This window comes from Ornithorhynchus anatinus, chromosome 3 (genome assembly GCF_004115215.2).
Source record: "Ornithorhynchus anatinus isolate Pmale09 chromosome 3, mOrnAna1.pri.v4, whole genome shotgun sequence".
Classification (NCBI taxonomy): Eukaryota; Metazoa; Chordata; class Mammalia; order Monotremata; family Ornithorhynchidae; genus Ornithorhynchus; species Ornithorhynchus anatinus.
Genome location: NC_041730.1, coordinates 29,694,712 through 29,717,294, shown reverse-complemented (window position 1 = coordinate 29,717,294; position 22,583 = coordinate 29,694,712). Strand labels below are relative to the sequence as shown.

Sequence of the window (22,583 nt, the reverse complement as noted above, 5' to 3'; positions counted from 1 at the left end):
AATGGGCTTTTTGATCCCATGTCAATTAATTCAGGACCCACGGACTGACCCAAACCCAAGAAGACTTGCTGACCTTTGCCCAGTACCTAGGGGAGCTTCAGAGAATAATAATAACTGAGCAGCCAGCAGCAATTTTTATGCTATTTGTTAAGCATGTAGCAGTGTGGCTCAGTGGAAAGGGACCAGGCTTGGAAGTCAGAGGTCATGGGTTCAAAGCCCAGATCTGCCACTTGTCAGCTGTGTGACTGAGGGCAAGTCACTTAACTTCTCTGTGCCTCAGTTACCTCATCTGTAAAATGGGGATTAACTGTGAGCCTCACGTGGGACAAGCTGATTACCCTGTATCTACCCCAGCGCTTAGAACAGTGCTCTGTACATAGTAAGCGCTTAACAAATACCAACATTATTATTATTATTATTATGTGCCAGACAATATACTAGGCTCTAGGGTAGATACAAGCTAATCAGGTTGGACACAGTCCATGTCCCACATGGGCTCACAGCCCTAAACCCCATTTTACAGATGAGGTAACTGAGGCCCAAAGAAGTTAAGTGACTTACCCAAGGTCACACAGTAGACAAGTGGTGGAGCCAGGATTAGAACCCTGGTCCTCTGACTCCCAAGCATGTGCTCTATCCAATAGGCCATGCTGTGAGAAGGGGAACCACAGTGTGGAAGTGTACATTTCATTGTTTCGTTCTTAGGCAAGAGTGGCAAGTCTCCTAACTCAAACACTTGGCTTTATTTTGGCTCTTGCTATTGTAGATTGCTTCTGAGTTTGGTTCCTGCTGAATGGGGCCTGCCAGGGACCTGACAGACTGGGATCAGGAGTTCCCAGTGTCATTCAGCTCTGTCATTCAGCTCTTCTAGGATTAGGCCTGACCAGAAAATTTAAGTTCCTACAGGCAGGGACCACCCCACATACTGGCTAACAATATGTATTCATTCATTCAATCATATTTATTGAGTACTTACTGTGTGCAGAGCACTGTACTAAACAGTTGGGAGAGTACCACAATAAACAGACACATTCTCTACCCACTACAAGCTTAAAGTCTAGAGCCAGGGGGAGACAGACATTCATAGAAATAAATAAATTACAGATATGTACATAAGTGCTGTGGGGCTGGGAGGGGGGAAGAACAAAGGGAGCGAGTCAAGGGAGGCTTAGTCAGGAAAGGTCTCTTGGAGGAGATGTGCCTTCAATAAGGCTTTGAAGGGGAGAAAGTAATTGTCTGTCGGATTTGAGGAGGGAGAGTGTTCCATGCCAGAGGCACGATTTGGGTGAGGGGTTGGGGGCAAAATAGACGAGATCGAGGCACACTGAGAAGGTTAGCATTAAAAGAGCAAAGTGTGTAAAGAGCAAAGCGTGAGGACTGTAGGAGAGTAGTGAGGTGAGATAGGATGGGGAATGGTGATTGACTGCTTTGAAGCCAATGGTGAGGTGTTTTTGTTTGATGCGGAGGTAGATGGGCAACCACTGGAGTATTTTGAGGAGTGGGGGAAACCGGTCCTGAATGTTTTTGTAGAAAAATGATCCAGGCAGCAGAGGAAAGTATGGACTGGAATGGGGAGAGACAGGAGGTTGGGAGGTCAGCAAGGAAGCTGATGCTGTAATCCGGGTGGGATAGGATGAGTGGTAACGTGGTAGCAGTTTGGATGGAGAAGAAAGGGCATATAAATGCCGGCTGGAAACAAAGGACACTGAGCAAAAAACCTAGAAATCAGACTGCCCCATGGCACCCAGGAGAGGGCAGTGGTGTATAGAGACAAGAATCCGTTCTCAACAAGAGCAGGATGAAATAGAAACTGAAGTAACTAAGTTCCAATTGAAAATTCAGGAGGATAATGAGGCCCACATAAGTAGCCTGAGCAGGGAATCTTGCAAAACCATTTCTCATCCGCTTCAGATGTTCGGCCAACCTTTTCTGTGGCACTGGTTCACGAGAAGCTGCATGGCTTAGAGGCTAGAGGACCTAGGACCCAGAGGGACCTGGATTCTAATCCCGGGTCTGCCACTTACCTGCTGCAAGTTACTTCAATTCTCTGTGCCTCAGTTACCTCATTTGTAAAATGGAGAATAAGACTGTGAGCCCATTGTTGGATAGGGACTGTGTCCAACATGATAAGTTTTTATCTACCCTAGAGCTTAGCACAGTGCCTGGCACAAAATAAGTGCTTAACAAATACCACAAAGAGGTGCCCTCCCCCCATCAGTTCATTTTATAATAAGCCCCCACTCTCCCTCCTCCTCCTAGAAGCTTCTACCACTGAATCCTGCAGCTCAGCTTGAGAGCAGTACCTCCATTAGTTAACAAGAACCTGGGAGAGGAACCCAGAGGCCCCAGAGGAAGTGTATGTGGGCAGGAGAACAGCAGCTTCCCCAGAGAAACACTAGAGAGTCAGGTGGAGTTGAACAGACTCCTGCAAAATGGTGCATGTAATGTCAGATCGTTGTGGGCAGGGAATGTGTCAGTGTTATATGGTACACTCCCAAGCACTTAATACAGTGCTCTGCACCCAGTGTGCTCTCAAATATGACCGACAGTGACACAGCATGCTCAAAGCAATGCAAGCAACATCACATACGTGTCCAGTATCCATAAAGTGCCCTGCCTATTCACAGATCACTGGAACCAGAACAATTGGCTGTATTTTGAACAGCAGGTAAATTCAATTTCAAGCTGAGATCTCCCCTCCATAAATTCAATAAAGTAGGAGAGATGCTTGACACCACCACCCTTTCTTTCTCCTGCCCCAGTAACATTTTCACCCATTTTCCACCTTCCAAAGACAGGCGAAACCCTGGATGCAGTTTGGACACACCTGGATGGATCAAACAGGAGTCGCATTCATTCTCTTCATTCCTGCAGCAGGGAATGGTGTAGCCAACCACCTCTTTTTTCCCGGGGCAGACGCATTCTATCTGATCATATTCACAGCACTCTCGGCACATGATATTCCACTCAGCCCCAGGGCAGGCCTCATTAATCACGGTGTACTCTGAAACACAAAGCCTGGCAGGTAAGGGGAAACCATGTCAGCACATCAAAGTACAGATACTTTCTATGCAGTTATCTCAGTGAACAAATGACTGGGGATTTCCAAACATGGAAAAGGGGCTGAAATAAATTATTCCAAGACAGTTACAAGTCTTTTTTTTTTTTGCCAAACATCATGTAATCTTCCCTGGGGATTGCAGTAATGACTGATTACCCAGCATGCAGTATTCATAGCCTTCTTCTCAGATAATCATCACCAGAATAAACGTATACTTCAGTAGATTTGTTAAAATCCAATGGTTTTCATGGATAAAATCATTGGAAGGACTTAATTTGAAAGTGCTAATGTATTGGTTACCTAGGTCTGGGATAAAAATCAACCCACCTTTGAAAAGAAAATACAAAAGAAAAGCAAAATCATGCATAACTCTTAATGGTCCAAGCAGAAGTAACATTTTTAATAAAATGAAAGGGTGGAACTGTATCCTAACTATTGTTGTAATGGTTTAAATGGTTTGGCCAAAAGCCAGTTATGAGACAGTGCAGATTGAGAGTTTTGTGTGAGACTGTCAACAGTATTTACTGAGTGCTTACTGGGTCCAGAGCACTGTCCTAAGTGTTTGGGAGAGTACAATACAGTAGAGTTAGTAGGTATGATCTCTGGCCTCAAAGAGCTTGCAGTGTAGCAACTGTATTCTTGGATGTGGTCTGAAGGCCCTAGTGTGTATCTGATTGAGGTTCTGAACTGCTTTTCTTTTCAGACAAGCATCTGTTATATAATTCAAAACTTTTTTTCCTGTCCAAATTCACAATTTTTTATGCTGCAAATCTGTAACCAAAGATCCTAAAGCTAAGTTTCAAATGAAAGCCCTTTGGCAGACATTAGCATCCTTTCAAATTCAGAAGATTTAGCTCATCTCTTATCTAAGTTTTGATCCTGTAGATAATATGGTTCTGGTTCCCCTCAGCACCCCTCACAATACATTTTCCCCACCTAGCAGTTTAATGATTTCACTCATTTCTCCCATTAATCAATCAGTGGTATTTGAGTGCTTACTGTGTACAGAGTGTACTAAGCACATGGGAGAGTACAATAAAACAGAGTTGGTAGAAATATTTCTTGCCCACAAGGAGCTTACAGTCTAGGGGGGACACAGACATTAATATAGATAAATTACAGATATCTATCTTATCTTCCAAGCCTCTGGCAGCTGCTGGGAAAGTTGACAGAGGGGGGCACAGAGCAAGAGTGAGGGAGTGCATGAAGCAGGAGAGGAGTGAGAGAAAGAGAGGAGTGAGAGAAAGAGAGGAGTGAGAGAAAGAGAGGAGTGAGAGAAAGAGAGGAGTGAGAGAAAGAGAGGAGTGAGAGAAAGAGAGGAGTGAGAGAAAGAGGAGTGAGAGATGGCATTGTGCGTGTGTGTGTGTGTGTGTTAGCCGATTGTTGGGTAGGGATTGTCTCTGTTGCCGAATTGTACTTTCCAAGCACTTAGTACTGTGCTCTGCACACAGTAAGCACTCAATAAATATGACAATGAATGAATGGTGGGTTGGGGGAAAAGCACACAGATGGTGATATCTAAGGAGCCAAAAGCTTTTCAAACAAACCAGAACAGTGAGGTAGACATGTGTGCCAGATTCAAAAACAAAGAAAGGAAACTGCCCCAGAGAGCACTATGGGTGAATGTCAGGTTTGTGGACATCAGGTTTTCTCAGTGGGGCCTGATTATTTCCAGCCACAGGTCAGACCCATGTCCTGCCTCTGCTGACTTCTTGTCCCTTCCACTAGGAGACAGGCTTAAGAACAGGACATAGCCAGTGCTGCTGCTCCTTAGCCTTTTCTTGATAAAAGCAAAATTCATTCAGTCATATTTATTGAACACATATTGGGTGCAGAGTACTTTTCTGAGTGCTTGGGAGATTACAATATAACAATAAACAGACACATACCCTGCCCACAATGATCTTACAGTCTAGAGGAGGAAAAAGTACAGCTGGCTTCATGGAAAATGCCCCAATGTTTTTGGAGGGTCTGCCCATACTCTGAGAAAAGGTTAGTAGAATTTGGTTCCAAAATTATTGGCTTTGTCTGCATAATACACTCATTTCTGCCAGAACTTATTTTGGACAGATTATTAGACTGTGACTCATCTGATTAACCTGTACCTGCCCCAATGCTTAGCACAGTGTCTGGCACATAGTAAGAGCTTAACAAATACCATAATTATTATAGACCATGAAAGCAGGGTTTGTAAACACTCTTCTGACTACACAGTGTGACATGCTGATGAAAGAGATGGGTGTGAGAATTCATGAGGTGCTGGACCATGGATGAACATTATAGCATGAATTTTCCTGAATGTGGGATTCTTCAAGAATGCAACCTTCAAGTTATAACTAATTATATCTTTACCTAATAGAAACTTAACCAGTGAATGGTTTCTGAATAATGAAGCAGTGTTGCCTAGTGAAAAGAGCATGGGCCTGGGAGTCAGAGGACCTGAATTCTAATCCTGACTCCACTTATCTATTGTGTGATCTGGGAAAAATCACTTAACTTCTCAGTGCTTCACTTACCTCATTTGTAAAATGGGAATTAAGTCTGTGAACATCATGTGGGACATGGACTGTTTCCAACCTGATTATCTTATATCTACCCCAGTGCTTAGTACAGTATCTGGCACATAGTGAGTGCTTAAATGCCACTAAAAACAAATAAAACCATGAGTCCAACCCTGATTGATAGCCATTTCATTCACCTCAGGGCTGTAACCATAAAGGGCCATCACTCAAAATCATCTCTTAAAGGTCAAGTTCTAATCAATGGTACTCACTTGATCTACCTTTAGGAAATCATCAGAGCATTAAATCAACCTCCAAATTTGACAGGGAATGGAAAGAAATGACTGAAAATGTTGATTTTTAGGACCAGAGATGTGAGTTGATGAATGGGTAAATTAAGTGAATTTCCCCCAGGATTTCAGAGGTTATATATACTGCGATTATGTGGAAGCATATCATTTCCTCAAGAGCACATTACTGAGTTTATGGTTATTAAATGTGAGAGACTTGGATAGGGTGAACCCATTGAAATTTAAATGCAGAATAACGAGGCCAGTGACTCTAAACCTGAACCTGACCCCAGACTCCGGGAATGGAAGCTTTGGAGAAACATAACAGCAGAAACAACTGTATTATATATTAACTAGCACCTTTTTGCTAAGAGGTCAAAGCTGTTCAAATAGACCTCAATTAATTCCTTATTGTCCATAGAGGTAAGCGGGAGGATGGTCTACATTTTTCAGGAGGGAAAACTAAGAACACAAAGAAGGGAAAAACCTTGTCGAATATCATGAAGTGAACTAAAGGTCAGAGTATGCCATCAAATAAGTCCTCTGAAGTTTTTCTTGGGCTAACTGAGCTGAAAGAACATGGGCCTGGGAATCAGAAGTAACTGGGTTCTAATCCTGACTCCAACTCTTATCTTCTGTGTGACCTTGGGCAAATCACTTAACTTCTCTGTGCCTCAGTAACCTCATCTGTAAAATGGGGATTAAGAAGGTAAGCACCATAATTTATTGATTTATATTAATGTCTGTCTCCCTCTCCTCTAAACTGTAAGTTTGCTGTGGGCAGCGAATATGTTTATTATTGTGTTGTACACTCCTAAGCACTTAGTACAGTGCTATGCACACAGTAACACTCAATAAATAGGATTAAATGAATGAATGAATGTAAGACATGGACTGTATCCAATATGATTATCTTCTATCTATCCCAGTGCTTAGTACAGTGCCTGGCACATAGCAAGCACTTAAATGCCATAAGAAAAAGAAGAAAGTTTGGGGAGAAAATCCTGGCAAGAACCAGTCCCTCCATCCCAAGCTCCTCTCTCAGCAAACATGACCTATTTATAAGAACTCTTCAGTTCTGGTCTGTGTAACCATTGTGTGCCACAGTTTTTCCATTGATAAATCAGTGTTTCTCTTCACAAATTAGATTTCCAAACTGAACTTCTGTGTCTAAATGTGGCCTGGAGTCTTGGAGGAGAGGTGGAAAAAGCTTCTTCAATATTGTTGGTCCCAGAGACCAATCAGTGGTATTTACTGAGAACTCTTCCAGTGTGTAGAACATTCATTCACTCAGTCATATTTATTGAGTGCTTACTGTGTTCAGACCATTGTACTAAGTGCTTGAAAAGTACAATTCAACAATAGAGAGAGATAATCCCAGACCACAACAGGCTTGCAATCTAGAGGGCGGAGACAGCAAAACAAGTAAACAGGCATCAATATTAATAGAATTATAGATATATAGATATATACATAAGTGCTGTGGAGTCTGGGGGGGAAGTGGGAGAGCAAAGGAAGCGAGTCAAGGTGATGCAGAAGGGAGGGGGAACTGAGAAAAAGGGGGCTTAGTCACTGTCCAAAGCATTTAGAGTACAAGGCAGTAGAGTTGGCTAAATAGAGATTTAGTGGGGAAATATGCAAGGCCCTTCTTCAAAAATCCACTTGTGCATTTACCTTTTAATTTATTCTCCTGCCAGAACCTCTATTGAGAGCCTTTCCCTCCATAAAGCAGAACTAGTAATAATAGGACCAGGAAAGATTTAGCTGCCCCCAAGAGAACAAGTCCTCACATCCAGGGTCAAGTTAAAAATTAAATTACCAAAACATATCACAATCTGGGCATTATTTAATTTTTAAACTGTAACATGAAAGAATTTTAAGAGCTAAATGTGGCCTTCGCTTCTCTTAGCATAAACCCGGACAGTTCTGCATGTCATCAGTTTGCATGCCTGGGCCCAGTATTATTACATTTCCATTTTTAACACCATAGGGAAATACATAAGTTCCTCAAAAACACAGGACTCCATTTACTCATTTCAAAAACATTTCCACTCAGATCAGGTTTCACAAGCCCAGTGTTTATGAGTTTATCTGTGGGTGGTTTTATTTGCATCAAGAAGAGATTTTTGTCCCTAAGTGGCCCTGGATCCTTTAAAAACAACCACCAGGATATTTGCCTTGCTTGTAAAAACACCTCCCATGAGCCAGGAGGTCAGGCAGAAGAGGAAAAAGTGTTGATCACAGAGGGAGAAAAAAAAATCAGCAGTTCTGCAATCAGCCCTCTTCCCCTCCTCTTCTGGTACAGTCTAAACTTTAGAAACTGAAAGTCTAAGGAGCAGACAATGCTGGCAGCAGGTCCTATGGCTGGCTGGCAGGCCTGACAGTTTCACAGGCATGACATACAGCAGAGGAGAGTGGAGCGATCAGAACCTGAAAGGGTGCAGTGACATGCCTACATCTCCCTCCATGAGACAGATCCATCCCACTTTGGTCTTAGCTCTTGATTGACATTAGCACCTCTGCCATCACCCTTCTGCAATCTGATTTCCTTTTCCCCCATACCACCTTTGATTCTCTGGACCTCCTTGCCTTGCTAGGTTGCTGGGCTAACCCCTGGACAGCAGGGCTTAAGCCAAGAGGGACTTCATGGGATCTCAGCTCCAATAAAGAAGAGAACCTTTGTTGGAGAGGCCATTGGAGAGGAGCTAGATTCTGAATGACTGATGACGGAGTGCTTTTCATTTGTCTTTATCAGTAAGGCCTTGAGACCAACTCCTTGATTACTTCTAGTCTTGGCATTCTGCTGCTGAGCTTGGCTCTCAGAATCACCTTGTCACTTTATATCTTCTCTTGGACAAAGAAGGAGACCTTTTTTTATGCTACAGAAAGCAGTGCTGGATAATGGACTGGGCACCAGGACAAAACTCCTGGAGGACAAGAATTTTATCTATTTTCTCTATGGTATTCTCCCAAGTTTATAACAGTACTCTGTACACATTCAGCACTCAAAAAATACCACTGATTGATTGGACCCAATCTCTAGATGGAGGGGTAAGCCTTTGATCTAGGCAATCCCACTGTTTCCCCTCAGTCCTGTTAAAAGTGAGGGGTAATTTACTTAATTCTAGTGAAATGTGTCAGGATGTTGTGAAGACTAATGAGTATGAAGATCTTTTGCAAGAAAAATGAAACATAAATAGAAAGTGTTATTATTATTTGACTGGAGCAAAATCATCACTTCTATGCATGAGACATGCCTGGCAGAGAGCTTGAATTATACAATAATGCCTTATTCATGGGCTCTTAACACATAAGGTATTTTCAAACAGCCTGATGGCGCTTATATAATAAAAAGTCTGATACTTCACTCTAGCTTTGACATTTCTAAGTTCTTTTCCTTTCAGTACCTCAAATCTGGATAGAGTTGATAGACCATAGCTCTTCCCACATTGAAAGCTTTCATTTTTTAAAAAAATGTTATTTGTTAAGTTCTTACTAGTTGCCAGGCACTATACTAAACACTGGCATACATACAAGGTAATCGGGTTGGACATTCTCCCTGTGCCACATGGGGCTCACAGTCTTAATCCCCATTTTACAAATGAAGTAACTGAGGCATAGAGGCTTTTAGTGACTTGCCCAATGTCACACAGTGGACAAGTGATGGATCTGGGATTAGAACTCGGGTCTTCTGACTCCCATTTTGCACTAGGCCATGCTGCTTCTTATCTGGTAGCACTCGTAAAATCCCATCTCTTCCAATAAGCCATTCCCAATTTATTTCCAACTTCCTGTCATATAAACCCAGCCTCTATCTCTAGTGCTTATGAAGCTATTTATCCCCCTCCTTGGAACTTTTTTTTACATATTTATTCATATGGGCAAGAAGTTTTTTTTGTTTTATCTATTGTATCTGTAAAAATCTATATATCTGTCTCTCCTTTGAGGGCAGAGAATGCTTCAGTTCTTTGTTGTGTACTTCCCAAGCCCTTAGTACAGTACATTGCACTTAGCAAGTCCATAGTAAATACTAATATTTCTATTATGACTGCTTACAAACCAGAGCCTCTTAGGTTAGATGATCTCAGAACCTAGGCAGAAGTTTATGGTTCAGTGGCCAACATTTTCTCATTTTCATCTACAGCCTTCTATACTGACTGTGGAAGGAACTCTCCTCCTGATCTATAGGCAAAGTTATCTCCCAGCTCTCTTTAAGTTCTTTACAGCAGTCTAGAGACAGGGCAGCCTCAGAATAGTTACCTCCCACAGCCTGGCACAAAAAGGCAGGACACATTAGGACAGCCCATTGCATAATGATGCAGGACTGACTGGACCCTGGATTTTGAACAGGTGGTCTCTTTTGCAGAGAGTATGGATGGATCCAGGAGGTTACTACATACAGCACCTTTTATCTTAAAGAGCTTCTAAGCCCAAATCTTGAGCCCCCTTTCAAAGATGGAGAAACTGGAACATGAAACAGTGACAGCCACAAGGTGGGTCAAGGCAGAATCAAGAACAGAGTCTGCCTTGAATTCAACTCTGGTTCCTTGACAGCAATTATATTTAATGATCATTTACTGTGTGCACAGCAATGTACGAAGTGCTTGGGAGATAAAATCAGGATTCCTGGAAACTCAAAATGGGGGAAAAGACTGGTCCAGGTCTGGATCCACCCACCCTTACTATGTGTCAAACACTGTTCTGAGTGCTGGAGAAGATACAAGTTAGTCATGTATCTAATAATGTTGGTATTTGTTAAGTGCTTCCTATTCATTCATTCATTCAATAGTATTTATGTGCAGAGAACTGTTCTAAGCACTGAGGTAGATATAGGGTAATCTGGTTGTCCCACGTGAGGCTCACAGTCTTCATCCCCATATTACAGATGAGGTAACTGAGGCACAGAGAAGTTAAGTGACTTGCCCATAGTCACACAGCTGACAAGTGTCAGAGCCGAGATTCGAACGCATGACCTCTGACTCCCAAGCCCTAATATACATGGGGCTCACAGTCTAACTAGGAGGGTATACAGACATTGAATACCTATTTTACAGATGAGGTTCAGAGATGTTAAGTTACTTGCCCAAGGTTGCACAGCATGCAACTGGCAAAGTCAGGATTAGAACTAAGGTCCGCTGATTGCCAGGCCCATGCTCATTCCATTAAGCTATGCTGTCCCTCCACTTTAACTTATTAATGCTACTTGTGGTGCATGGGGGAGAAAATGTGTGGAAAAATAAGGAGGCTGAGAAATTGAGGTAGAAGTCAAGGCCTCTAGGGAGAAAATTGCAGGAGTCTCTGCTTTTTCTAATAAATTACAAGGTAAGCATGGGATAAACATTTATAGGATACCATCTATCTTTGTGTCATGTTGCCTTAGGCAGTAAGAAACTGAACTATCAAGGCAATAGGGAATCTGAAGAATCTAAGGGTAATTCAGGAGACCTAAAACATAGTATGAATTCAAATAACCCATACACTATCTCCCAGTTCATTTAAAGTCACATCAAATGTCTTGGGTATTCAAGAGGCTTGTTAAGAAAGAGTAAATAAAACTGTTGGCTCTGATATGCTCCATTCCACTCAGGGCAAGACTTCTCTTCTGGACCCCACACAATGTAGGTGCTGATGGAAGGAGTGATTGGCTCATATCAATTTTCCTAAGAATAAAAAAAAATCCAAATATGAATACAAGCAATAGCTGATTCAATTGCTGGAAACAACAGATTAAAAAAGCCAGATAGTGTAAAACAAATCAAAACAGGGCAAGAAGGAAGTTACAGAGCCCAGAAAAACAGCAGCATTACAACACAGAAAGTATTTTGCTGAGGCATATAAATTGGAACCAGAAATAAAGTACACTACAATCTGATTTACAACTCTGAAATAACAAAAACCCCTGCATCATTTTGACCCAAGAAGACCATGGTGTAAACAGCACAGACCACTTCCAGGTTATGGAAGCTGTGGGCAGAATCCCTGAGTTCAGCTGTAAACATCTTAATTTAAGCAAATTCCAGGGAAAGGGACAGGATCAATCTGGGGCCTAGTCAACAGATATAGAATCCTTCATGCTCAGTGTTCATCTCATCCAAATGAGCAGATACGAATACTTGTCTAGCATTCCTTTCCCTTTGCTAGGCAGCATATGCACTTTCACCCCAATGGCCTCCAAAGCTTCACCAAGTAAGGGAGGGATTCTTAACGTCTTTATGCCTCATCTTCCCCTTTGCCTCTCAGGGAACTGGAAATCAGGAGACCTGGCTCCTAGCCCTGAAACCATGATTTGTCTGCTTTGTGACCTTGGGCAAGTCATTCAACTTCTCCTTTTGAAATAGACTATGAGCATCAAGTAGGACAGGGACTGTGTCCAATCTGATCACCTTGAATCTGTTTCTTTGCTAAATACAGCACTCAGTACATAGTAATCTCTTAGTATAAATACCATTGCTGATTAGAGCATCAGACCTCAAGCTTCACAAGGACCACCCCGAAGTCCCCCTGTAGTGCCAGTCAAAGAGGAAATAGTTCACACCAGTCTTTGTCTGGTGAACCAGCAAGCCTTTGGCCTTCAGAGTTGACGAGCCAGGTGTCTTGAGGGGTTTCCTTCAAGTACTGCAAACTAGAAGTGAGTTTTGCTAGCTCAGTTTAATGGTAATTCTTCTTCCTAGAACAGATTTTGTTTGTGCTGGTAAAGGCTTTGTGTTCCTGGTTAATCGAAGCTGTTGCAATTTATTAAGTCACTCTTCTCAGACGGCAGTTTCTGCTTTTTCCATCATCAGAACCATCTGGGCAAATGGACAACTCACCCAGCTTCTTTTCTGCCAAAACCTTTTAAAGCTAACAATCCTCTCTCTTTAGCAAGGGCCTCAGAGAGTGACATGATACAAGCCTCAGGAGAAACTATTATTCTACAGGAAGGTTAATTTCAGAGTGGTGGTCAGAAATAGTACCTAATGTGAAATGCAAATATAACAGAGCTTCTCTGGACCAGTTTCATTCCTTTGAGGAAGCTGAGGAAAAGCCCCTGCCTCCCAGACAACTCAGTAATTTGAAGTTTAGCACTTTACGGAGACCATAAACTATGCCTCACTAGGAAGAGCTATTGCTCTAAGCCACTAAGTGAATTCTCAAGCAGTTCTGGGTTGGGGTATCTCAAGGGGATGAGGGCTGATGAAAGGAACCCTGGATTGTGTGGTGTTGAGCCTCAAGTAGTGCTTTATTACACTAGACTGGTGCCAGTGTTAGGAATACTGGCACTTCCCCCATTATCATTGCCAATCTGTTTTTTATACTGTACTTTTCCAAGCACTTAGTACAGTGCTCTGCACACCGAAAGTGCTCAATAAATACAATTGAATTAAGGAATGAATGAATGAAAGCCTGGTCCCACTGCCCCACTACCATATCACCCCTCTCCTTACTGTGGAATACTTGCGGTGGGTGTGTGGAAGGGGTGGAAGGGAAGAAGGGCCTAGGAGTTAGAAGAACTTGGGTTCTAATGCCAGCTCCACCATTTGCCTGATGTTTGACCTTGGGCAAATCATATCACTTCTCTGTTTCTCAGTTAACTCATCTGTAAAAAGGGGATTAAGACTGGGAGCCTTGTGTGTGACATGGACTGTGTCAAGCCTGATTTGCTTATGTCTACTCCAGCACTTAGTACAGTGTCTGACACATAGTAAGCACTTAAATGCAACAAAAAAAAGGGGTCAGCTGGAGGATGAGTAAGGAGGGAGGACCACTGAGGAGAAGCAGGTGCTGCACTGCTACAGTAAACAATTGACCCCCAACATAGTGTGTGCAACACATAATATGGCTAGTCATCCAGTTTTATGCTGGACAATCCAGTTTTCAGCTGATCTGTCCCCTGTCTAGTATGGCTATTTGGCCCTGGACATTTTCATGCCTGGTATTTTTATTTTTAAATGTGCAGTGTCTAAGAACTGCTTCTGAACACTTCTGAGTTGCTGTCATCAGTAGTTAATGTGTCATTTATTTAGTCTCACAAAGAACTTTTCTGAGATAATCAAGTAGAACACGGTCCCTGTCCCTCATGGGATTCACAATTTAGGTAGGAAAGAGTAGTATTTAACCTTCATTTTACAGATGAGGAAACTGAAGCCCAGAAAAGTGAAGGGACTTGCCCAAGGTCACACAGCAGGCAAGTGACAGAGCCAGGATTAGAACACAGGTCCTCTGACTCCCTCGCTCATTATCAATCATTGATTTTTTTGTTGTTGTTTTGGTATTTGTTAAGCACTTGCTTACTATGTGTCAGGCACTGCATTAAGCACTGCGGTATCTGCAAGCAAATCAAGTTGGACACAGTCCATGTCCCACACGGGGCTCCCAGTCTTAATCTCCATTTTACAGATTAGATAAATGAGACCCAGAGAAGTTAAGTGATTGCCTAAGGTCACACAGCAGACAAGTGGTGGAGCCAGGATTAGAACCCAGGTCTTTCTAACTTCCAAGCCCATATACTATCCACTAGGCCAAGCTGCTTCTCATTGATTCATCAGTCTATTGATAAATTGAACTCTGAAAGCAAGAGCACTTTGATCCTCCCAACAACATTAAGTGCAGTAAATGCTGCACAGTTGCTATCTTGACACCTTCCTGCTTCCTTCATCCAACCCTCTCATATAAAAAACAACGACCGTCCAAGCAGAGGTCTTCCATAGACTTGGGCCGCAATTCTAAACTTCATCAGAGAGGCAGTGTGGCTCAGTGGAAAGAGGACAGGCTTTGGAGCCAGATGTCATGGGTTCTAATCCTTGTCAGCTATGTGACTTTGGGCAAGTCACTTAACTTCTGTGTGCCTCAGTTACCTCATCTGTAAAATGGGGATTAAGACTGTGAGCCTCACATGGGACAACCTGATTACCTTGTATCACCCCCAGGGCTTAGAACAATGCTTGGCATGTAGCAAGAGCTTAACAAATATCGTTATTATTATTATTACCAGAATGTAAAAGAGCTGAGGGATAGGCTGCTCAGAGCCACCTAAAGGTGCCGCTACATCAGGATTGAAAGAAGTCCTGTGGGTCCCCAAGTCTAACTTTGTCCCCTCAAGAGCAAACTGTGCACTTTTCTCTATGTACAAATTCCCCTCCCCACTGGTACCTATTCCTTACCACTTCCCAGTATCAGCCACTGAATGGGAAAGAGGTGGGAGCATCCTCACTGCTACAGAAATTCCAGGCCCCAGGGTGATTGGACAAGTGGAGTGTGCCCCTGTATATTAACCTCATGTCCTTCCCATCCTGGGTCCACCCTCTCAGCTTCTCGGCTGGTTGAAATGCAGAAGTACAGAAGAAGTGTAGAGGAGAGGCCAAGAAAGCAATGCTTGGGGTCAGCAAAACGGCTTGACCAGGACCCACCGGCCAAGATAAACACATATCATTGGCTGGGCTAGATTCCTGCCTGGTTAAGCTATTCCTCATGCTGCAGTTTTATTTTTCGGGGTCCGAGGTTTCAGTCCTTAGTTCCTGACTCCATTTCCTTCTCCTATATATCTAGGCCAAAATGTTAGGCTTTCTAATGAATTTCTTAAAGAGGCATCACACTTCAAGGCAATGTTGCTACTACCCTCAAACTATGCTCTTGGCTGTTCACTCCTGGATCTTAGTACTAAATAATAATGCTGGTATTTGTCAAGCACTTACTATGTGCAGAGCACTGTTCTAAGCACTGGGGTAGATACAGGGTCATCAGGTTGTCCCACGTGAGGCTCACAGTTAATCCCCATTTTACAGATGAGTTAACTGAGGCACAGAGAAGTTAAGTGACTTGCCCACAGTCACACAGCTGACAAGTGGCAGAGCTGGGAGTCGAACTCATGACCTCTGACTCCGAAGCCCAGGCCCTTTCCACTGAGCCACGCTGCCTCCCCATTACTGAATGTGGGTAATGTAAACAATGGATTTTCCCAGTCCTTTACTGGAAAATCAATGTGGGGGAAGTTTAGTGACTGTGCCCTTCATGTACTGAATCTGTGACAGGCTTGCAACATTTCTCAGTCCAACTCTACATATTCAGTTCGGTTTGCCTCCTCATTCATCACTCCTTCTCTTCAATTATTGGTGTGTGGCACTTTTCCAAACTTCACACACCCTAAGGAAAATGCTTTGTCCAACTAGAAGCTAAACAGCAGTTGGTTCTCCCCTTAGCTCTTTAACATTCCCATTTTTTCCAGTGGTGGAAGTCAACCATAATTTGGGGGGCCCCTGCAGAGCTGGTTTCATCAGTGAGAAACATAGTTGCTCACCTTACCGTCTCCTTTTGGTCCCACTATCAGAAGGGAGGGGATAGAACAAAGTGAAGGATGACCTTTCTCTGGACTTCTCCCATCCATACACCCTTCTATTTGGTTTTCTCGGCTCCCAAATTTAAGTAGCGGCCAATTGCTCCTGTGAGTGACACAAGCACATGTACACACGAGGGACTCTGGCCCAGTCTTACAAACACACACACACACCTCTACCCCTGCAGCAGTGTCAACGGTGACAGTAGGAGCAGAATAGCCTCAAATCCCACCAAAGCTCAGGCCCAAGCCAAAGGACCAACTTTCCCCTCAAGACCAATCCTAAAGCCTCACTGTACTACTGTTAATCCTTCATACATCGGTGAAAGATTTGCCCAGTAATAAGGCCATGAGCTCCCAGAACTACTTTCCAGGGGTTGATGAGGCCCCCTCCCCTCTATTTCCATTACAGTACTGTAAACCTATCTCCTTGCATGTGTTACTTCCCATTGTAAAGGGACAGTGTTGCCCACAGTACTGTTCTCTAGGCTTCTCCTGTCCTGCTGATGTCTGTTTCTCCCCATCTGCAGTCATGTTCATTTGCCATGAGCTAATATCAATGTAGGAAGCAGCACTTGGAAAGTTACTCATATTAAGGGGCAATCCCAAGTGTAAAATCTTGGAAATGAGGTTTTCCTATTAAGCAGAACATCATCGACAGAGCTAAACTCTTCAGGGAAGCTTGTAGAGTGTGGTGTTTCTCAGCTGGGCATGTTGCTTCAACTGTATTTGCATTTAGCTGTCCTGTGAAGCTTGTATTCTGACATTAATAAATGCTAAATTGCTGTCCCTTTCCTCTAAATTATAATATTTAAATTTAATATTTTTTAAAAAATAAAGCCAATCTATTTCCATGTTCTTGTTCATGCCACATTTAATGTTCTAACCAAAAGTGGATTAACTCCTCTAAAGAAATGCTTTCCTATTCCACACCAAACTCATTTAGATCTTAATGTTCAACAATTAAGTTTTACTCCAGTTACGTTAGCAGGTCCAGCTGCCAAATGAAAAAACTCTCCAGGCAATTTTTCCAGAGCAATGTGCAGAGGAAATTCTTGGTTCAGAAACAAATGACTCTCTCAGATCATTGTCTGATCATAAATTGGAGTTTGGGATTGTTATTTTAAATTTTATCTGTTTGAACCCCCTGTCTTCTCATGCCATAAAGATATCAAAAAATCCCTTCCCATACTGAAACGCTGGAACAAACAACTCTAGACATTTCTGTGGATCCTGTGTGCTGTCCAAATTAGTAGTAGACTCCAAGTTAACCCCCACAGTTCTGTTTGGTTTGGTGGTCAGATGCATAGAAATAGCGTGGCAGGAAGCAGTCTTCTGGCGTGCAGTTTACCAGGGATAGGGAGCTGCCACTTGAGGCCTGAAAGACATCTGTCTAGGCTCATCTCATAATAAAACCTTCAGATTAGGTCATCCCCACAGCCAGAGCTGCCTCATGTCTTGAAACTAATCTTCTCTCTTTATAAACACAACCATCCCAATAATCCAAAGAGAGTTTATTCAACCACCCTGCTTCTCCCACCTCCTGCACCCTTGGCCGGTGATCAGGTGCAGGGAGAGAGGGTATCCTTTAAATCTATTTTTTTGATATCTGGAAGAAACTTGAGTCAAAGAAGAGATTCAAATGACCAAACTGGCTAATACAGAGTTTGGGGATTCCTGGAAGATCCTGCTGATCCATGTTTCCTCTGGTCAAACATTAACAGGGATAATTGAGAATTTACTCACTGAAATCTTTTTAGTTACAGTCCCAAACCCTGCTGAATGATGCTGTATTTATTAGTCCCTCCACTTGTTTCTCTGGAATATTTGATCCTCAAATAACTTCCAAATACACTAACACTGAGAATACATTGAGAAGCAGCATGACCCAGTGGAGAGAATCCATACTGGGAGTCAGAAGGGCCTGGGTTCTAATCCCAACTCTGCTAATTGCTTGCTCTATGACCTTGGGCAAGTCACTTTATGTCTCCGTCCCTCAGTTTCTTCAACTGTAAAATGGGGATACCTGTTCTCCCTCCTACTTAGAGCGTGAGCTGCATGTGGGACAGGAACTGTGTCTGACCTAATTAACTTGTACCTACCCCAGCACTTAGAACAGTATTTGACCCAGAGTAAGGCACCTAACATATAATATTTTTAAAAAATATAGCAGCATGGCCTACTCTAAGGAACACAGGCCTGGGAGACAGAAGGACCTGGGTTTTAATCCTCCTACCACTTGTCTGCAGTGTGACCTTAGACAAGTCACTTCACTACTCTGTACTTTAGTTATCTCATCTGTAAAATAGGGATTAAGACTGTGAGCCCCAGGTGGGACATGGATGGTGTCTAACCTGATTAGTTGGTATCTAATCCAGGCTTAATACTGTGCCTGGTGCATAGTAAGTGCTTAAATGCCATAACAACACCAAAAAAAAATCTCCCTCATAAAGCCACCTTCCAAGTGGCGTGTGTGTGGCTAAGACAAGTTTGGGTAGGCTACTCTGCCAAATCGGGAAGAACTTAACGTATGAGACTTCATTCTAAAGAGGCATATAAGAGTAGACATTCCAAGATCCATCCCCAACTTCCTTCCAGTTTCCTGGCATTATAAAGATTCCAGATCAAATCTGACTCTCATCTGCTCCTTTATTTAGCAGATTGCAGGGACTCCCAGGCCCAAAGTGCCATATGTCAAAGAGAGCTTAGTGTGCTGCCTGCCCCTGTCTTCAGAATATAACATGACAACAACACATTAGAAGCTTTGGTTTGCACTACACAAAGCAGCTGGAACTGTCTAAAAGCAAACACTGAACTTCTCCAGCCCTTCCGTTCCAGCGAAGCTTCTAACTTTAAGGCAAAATATTATTCATACAAGTCACCGCTTGGAAACAAACTAGAATTTTCTTTCCTTGATCCTTTCCTTCATTTCTCTGCCTGTGTCTGAGCGAGATAATATCTTCCACAAAATAGAAACAGGAACCCAGACTTGAGGAATCCTCTGCTTAACCATCAAAATGCTTTTAGGCAAAACACTTCAAGTTGTTCCACTTTCCTGGGAGGCAACAAGAATTGCCCCCGTGTTTTCCATCTTGGAATACAAATAACCCAGTAAGGAGTTTCCAGGAATTAGCAGCAGAAAGAAAAGTGAAAGCTCTCCACTTCAGGGATTCCCATCTCATCTCCAGAACTCTGTTCACCAGAGCACAGCACAAGCTAAAATACCAATCCCACAGGGGACAGTAGGCGCTTCTGAGATCATTTCTGCTACTTACAGTACCTCTGGGCAAGGAGGAGATGAGAAGGAGCTGCAGGAACATGAATCCTAACTGGATCCAGGAGGCCAGCTCCATCCTGCCGGGCGCCCCTACACGGAGCGACTATTCAAGTAGGAAAAGCGAGCAAGCGGCTTTTACTGGGACATCACCAAGACCCCGGGTTTCCAGGCAGCTCAGATTTCAGACCTCAGCATTCTCCCATCCTCAGCAGAAGGGAACTACCTTCAGCCAGCGTAACGTCAGCCTAAACTTCTCTCAGCTGCTGCCTTAACCCTTTCTGGGCTCCAGGAAGCACTTCACTTTAGAACTGGGGGAGGAGGAGTGATGGGGGGAGACCCAACCAGAAAGGAAAATCAGGGGAAAGAAAACAAAACTCTGGCAAGATGTCCTGATTCCTTCTCATCAGGGGTGACATTACTCAGTGTCTGAGCCAGGCAACAGTGCACCGCAAGTGAGAATGAGGATACCTTTACCATAGCACCTTGGGCACATGCTGAAGAATGTAGTTGATTTTCCTCTCCCTTCCCACCACGCCCCCTCAACCCAGTCTTGACCTTGCAGTAACACTGGGGAAATGAGCTGCTCTCTGAGACATGTGTTTGTGATAACACACATTCTCTAGCAGTGACTGAATAATTACAGCTTAATTACAAACTGGGTCCTTGGTTGTGGGGTCAGGGGGAGAAGGAGTGTCGGGAAAAGAAATGCCTTGCTTCATGACTTCTTCTTTCCTCTTTCCCTTGCCTCAGGTGGCCATCAGCACTCTAGGGTGACTTGGACATCTCTCTCTGGACCAGTAAAATGCTAGAGCTACCAATAGACTTCCAACTGGCCCAGAGATGATGACTGAGCCCTACTGGGGGACTTGGGGTTTGAGGTTCTTGGAAAGTCTCTACTGTCAAGATCACATTGGGAACCAATGGGCTTACATATTGATTCAGATACTATCTTTCACTCTGCCCAAGTATGGAAGCAAAGCCCACAGGATCCAACCTCCAATCCTAAAATCTGAGCTAGAGAAAACATATAGAGTAATAATAATAATAATGTTGGTATTTGTTAAGCGCTTACTATGTGCAGAGCACTGTTCTAAGCGCTGGGGTATACAGGGTAATCAGGTTGTCCTACATGAGGCTCACAGTCTTAATCCCCATTTTACAGATGTGGTAAATCTGTAACTGAGGCACAGAGAAGTTAAGTGACTTGCCCACAGTCACACAGCTGACAAGTGGCAGTGCCGGGATTCAAATCCATGACCTCTGACTCCCAAGCCCGGCTCTTTCCACTGAGCTACGCTGCTTCTCTGAGTACAGGCCTGGGAATCAGAAGGACCTGGGTTCTAATCCTGGCTCTGCCATTTGTCTGCTGGGTGACCTTGGACAAGTCACTTCACTTCTCTATGCCTCAGTTCTCCATATGTAAAATGGGAATTAAGACTGTAAGCTCTATGTGGCCTAGGGACTGTGTCCAACCCAATTATATTGTATCTACCCTAGTGCTTACAACAGTGCCTGGATATAGTAAGTGCTCAACAAATATCATTATTATTATTATTACATCTTTCAGCTAATTGGCTCCTCAGAAGTGGACAAGGCTCTCCTCCTTTAGCATCTTCCAACCCCTGCCCAGGGAAGTGGAAAGACTGAGTTATTTAGAAAGAAGCTTAAAAAATATTTTTAAAATTACACTTCAAAAGAACAGATCATTTTGCTCTAAAGAACTCAAAAAACTTTACAGGCCCATTATCATCAGGATTTACAGAAAACTGACTACATGCAGAGCAGGGCTGTGTCAAGGCATTTTGGTTCTCTAATAAGGGACTTGGCTAGGAGCTGAACTATGGGTTAAGAATTGGAAGTTTGAAAGAGAAGAGAGGTGCCCCCAACTAAATACTTGACCTATATGGTAGAGCTGGCCCTGCTAGAGAGAACTGTACTAACAGATTAGGAACATGATGATGAGGATAGTGAAACTGATGTCAGATTCTTCTAAATCCTCTAAATTTGGAAGGGGCTAAAGAAAAGGAAACCAAAATCATAGGTACTCTATTATTATTGATTGATAAAACTAGTGCCTGCTGATAAGTGGGAATCACAGAGTCTGCAGGGAAAAATGATTCTAATTTCCATGGGCCTTGCAGAGCTCTTATAGGCATCATGGCAGAAGGTTCATTTCCTCTGACAACATGGAAATGTAAAACTCAGGAATGTGTACAGGGGTGACAGGGAGAGAGAAAGGTGAGGCTGCGGAGTCGAGAAACAGTCATTCCATCAAAATGACTAACATGTGGCAAAAGTGACCTGCCCACACTGAGTCACTCCAGTACTAATGAATCCCAACTGCTCACCTACAGAGCAAGCAGCAAATGTGTCTGGCTCCCTTTCCCTCTAGCATCACTGGGGGCAGGGGAATGGGTTGGTAAGTCTGTGGTTCTTACTCCTCCCACATTTTTCTCTCACTATGTAATCAGTTCTTTATAGGTGGAAAAAAAAGGATTGCTGAAAGCGCCAAGACATCTTTCCTCATTCCTGAGAGTATCTCTGAGGAAGTTGACCGAGGAGCACGTTACTGACCTTTTCAATGAAATTATATAAATGTGGATATTAAAACTGCACAGGTCGTTGGATTTCTGAGCTTTAAATGCTTGCCACATAAAAGCAGTGGGGTAATGGTGGTAGCCTTTGGGTCTCAGAGCCCCAGAATGAGAGAACTGCCCCATTATTTCATAGAGTGAAGTAATAAGGAAAGGTAAATTAGCATCAAGATTCTCTGTGACCCAGATTCACTTGGAGAAAATCACTGGACCATCTACCCTACTTTTTCATTCTTATAACTAGAGCATTTCTTCTGCCTTATGCCTTCTGCTTCACAAAGGCTATGGGTGCATGTAATTTGTGTAGGGATTCGGGCTCCTCTGATGAAAGGACCTGGCTAATAGCAAATAACTTCTAATTTGTTAATATACAACTCCTAATCTAGAAGCTGTCATCAGAAAAACAAAGACCTGGTTATACTGTATCTGCTGGAGGTTGACTCTTCTTTCCTACTCCACGTGATTCACTGCTCCTTTAGGATATGTCATCAACCAATCAATTAATCAGTAGTATTTATTGAGTATTTATTGTGTGCAGAACACTTTACTAA

The 22,583-nt window shown here is 43.1% G+C and overlaps 1 protein-coding gene across 3 annotated transcripts in view; it reads right to left on the bottom strand.

Moving 5' to 3' along the window:
- PAMR1 (peptidase domain containing associated with muscle regeneration 1) overlaps positions 1-19,768 on the bottom strand; it is a 70,702-nt gene extending 50,934 nt beyond the window's left edge. The window contains exons 1-2 of one of the 3 annotated variants that reach the window (XM_029061623.2): positions 19,442-19,768; positions 2,828-3,004 (exon numbers count right to left, since the gene is read on the bottom strand). In XM_029061623.2, coding sequence (XP_028917456.1) covers positions 2,828-3,004; positions 19,442-19,514 — 250 coding nt within the window. In that variant the 5' untranslated portion in view covers positions 19,515-19,768. Of the gene's footprint in view, positions 1-2,827; positions 3,019-19,441 lie in introns of all 3 variants that reach the window. The other 2 variants (XM_029061621.2, XM_029061624.2) reach the window with 2 other exon arrangements.
- Positions 19,769-22,583: the final 2,815 nt, after the last annotated feature.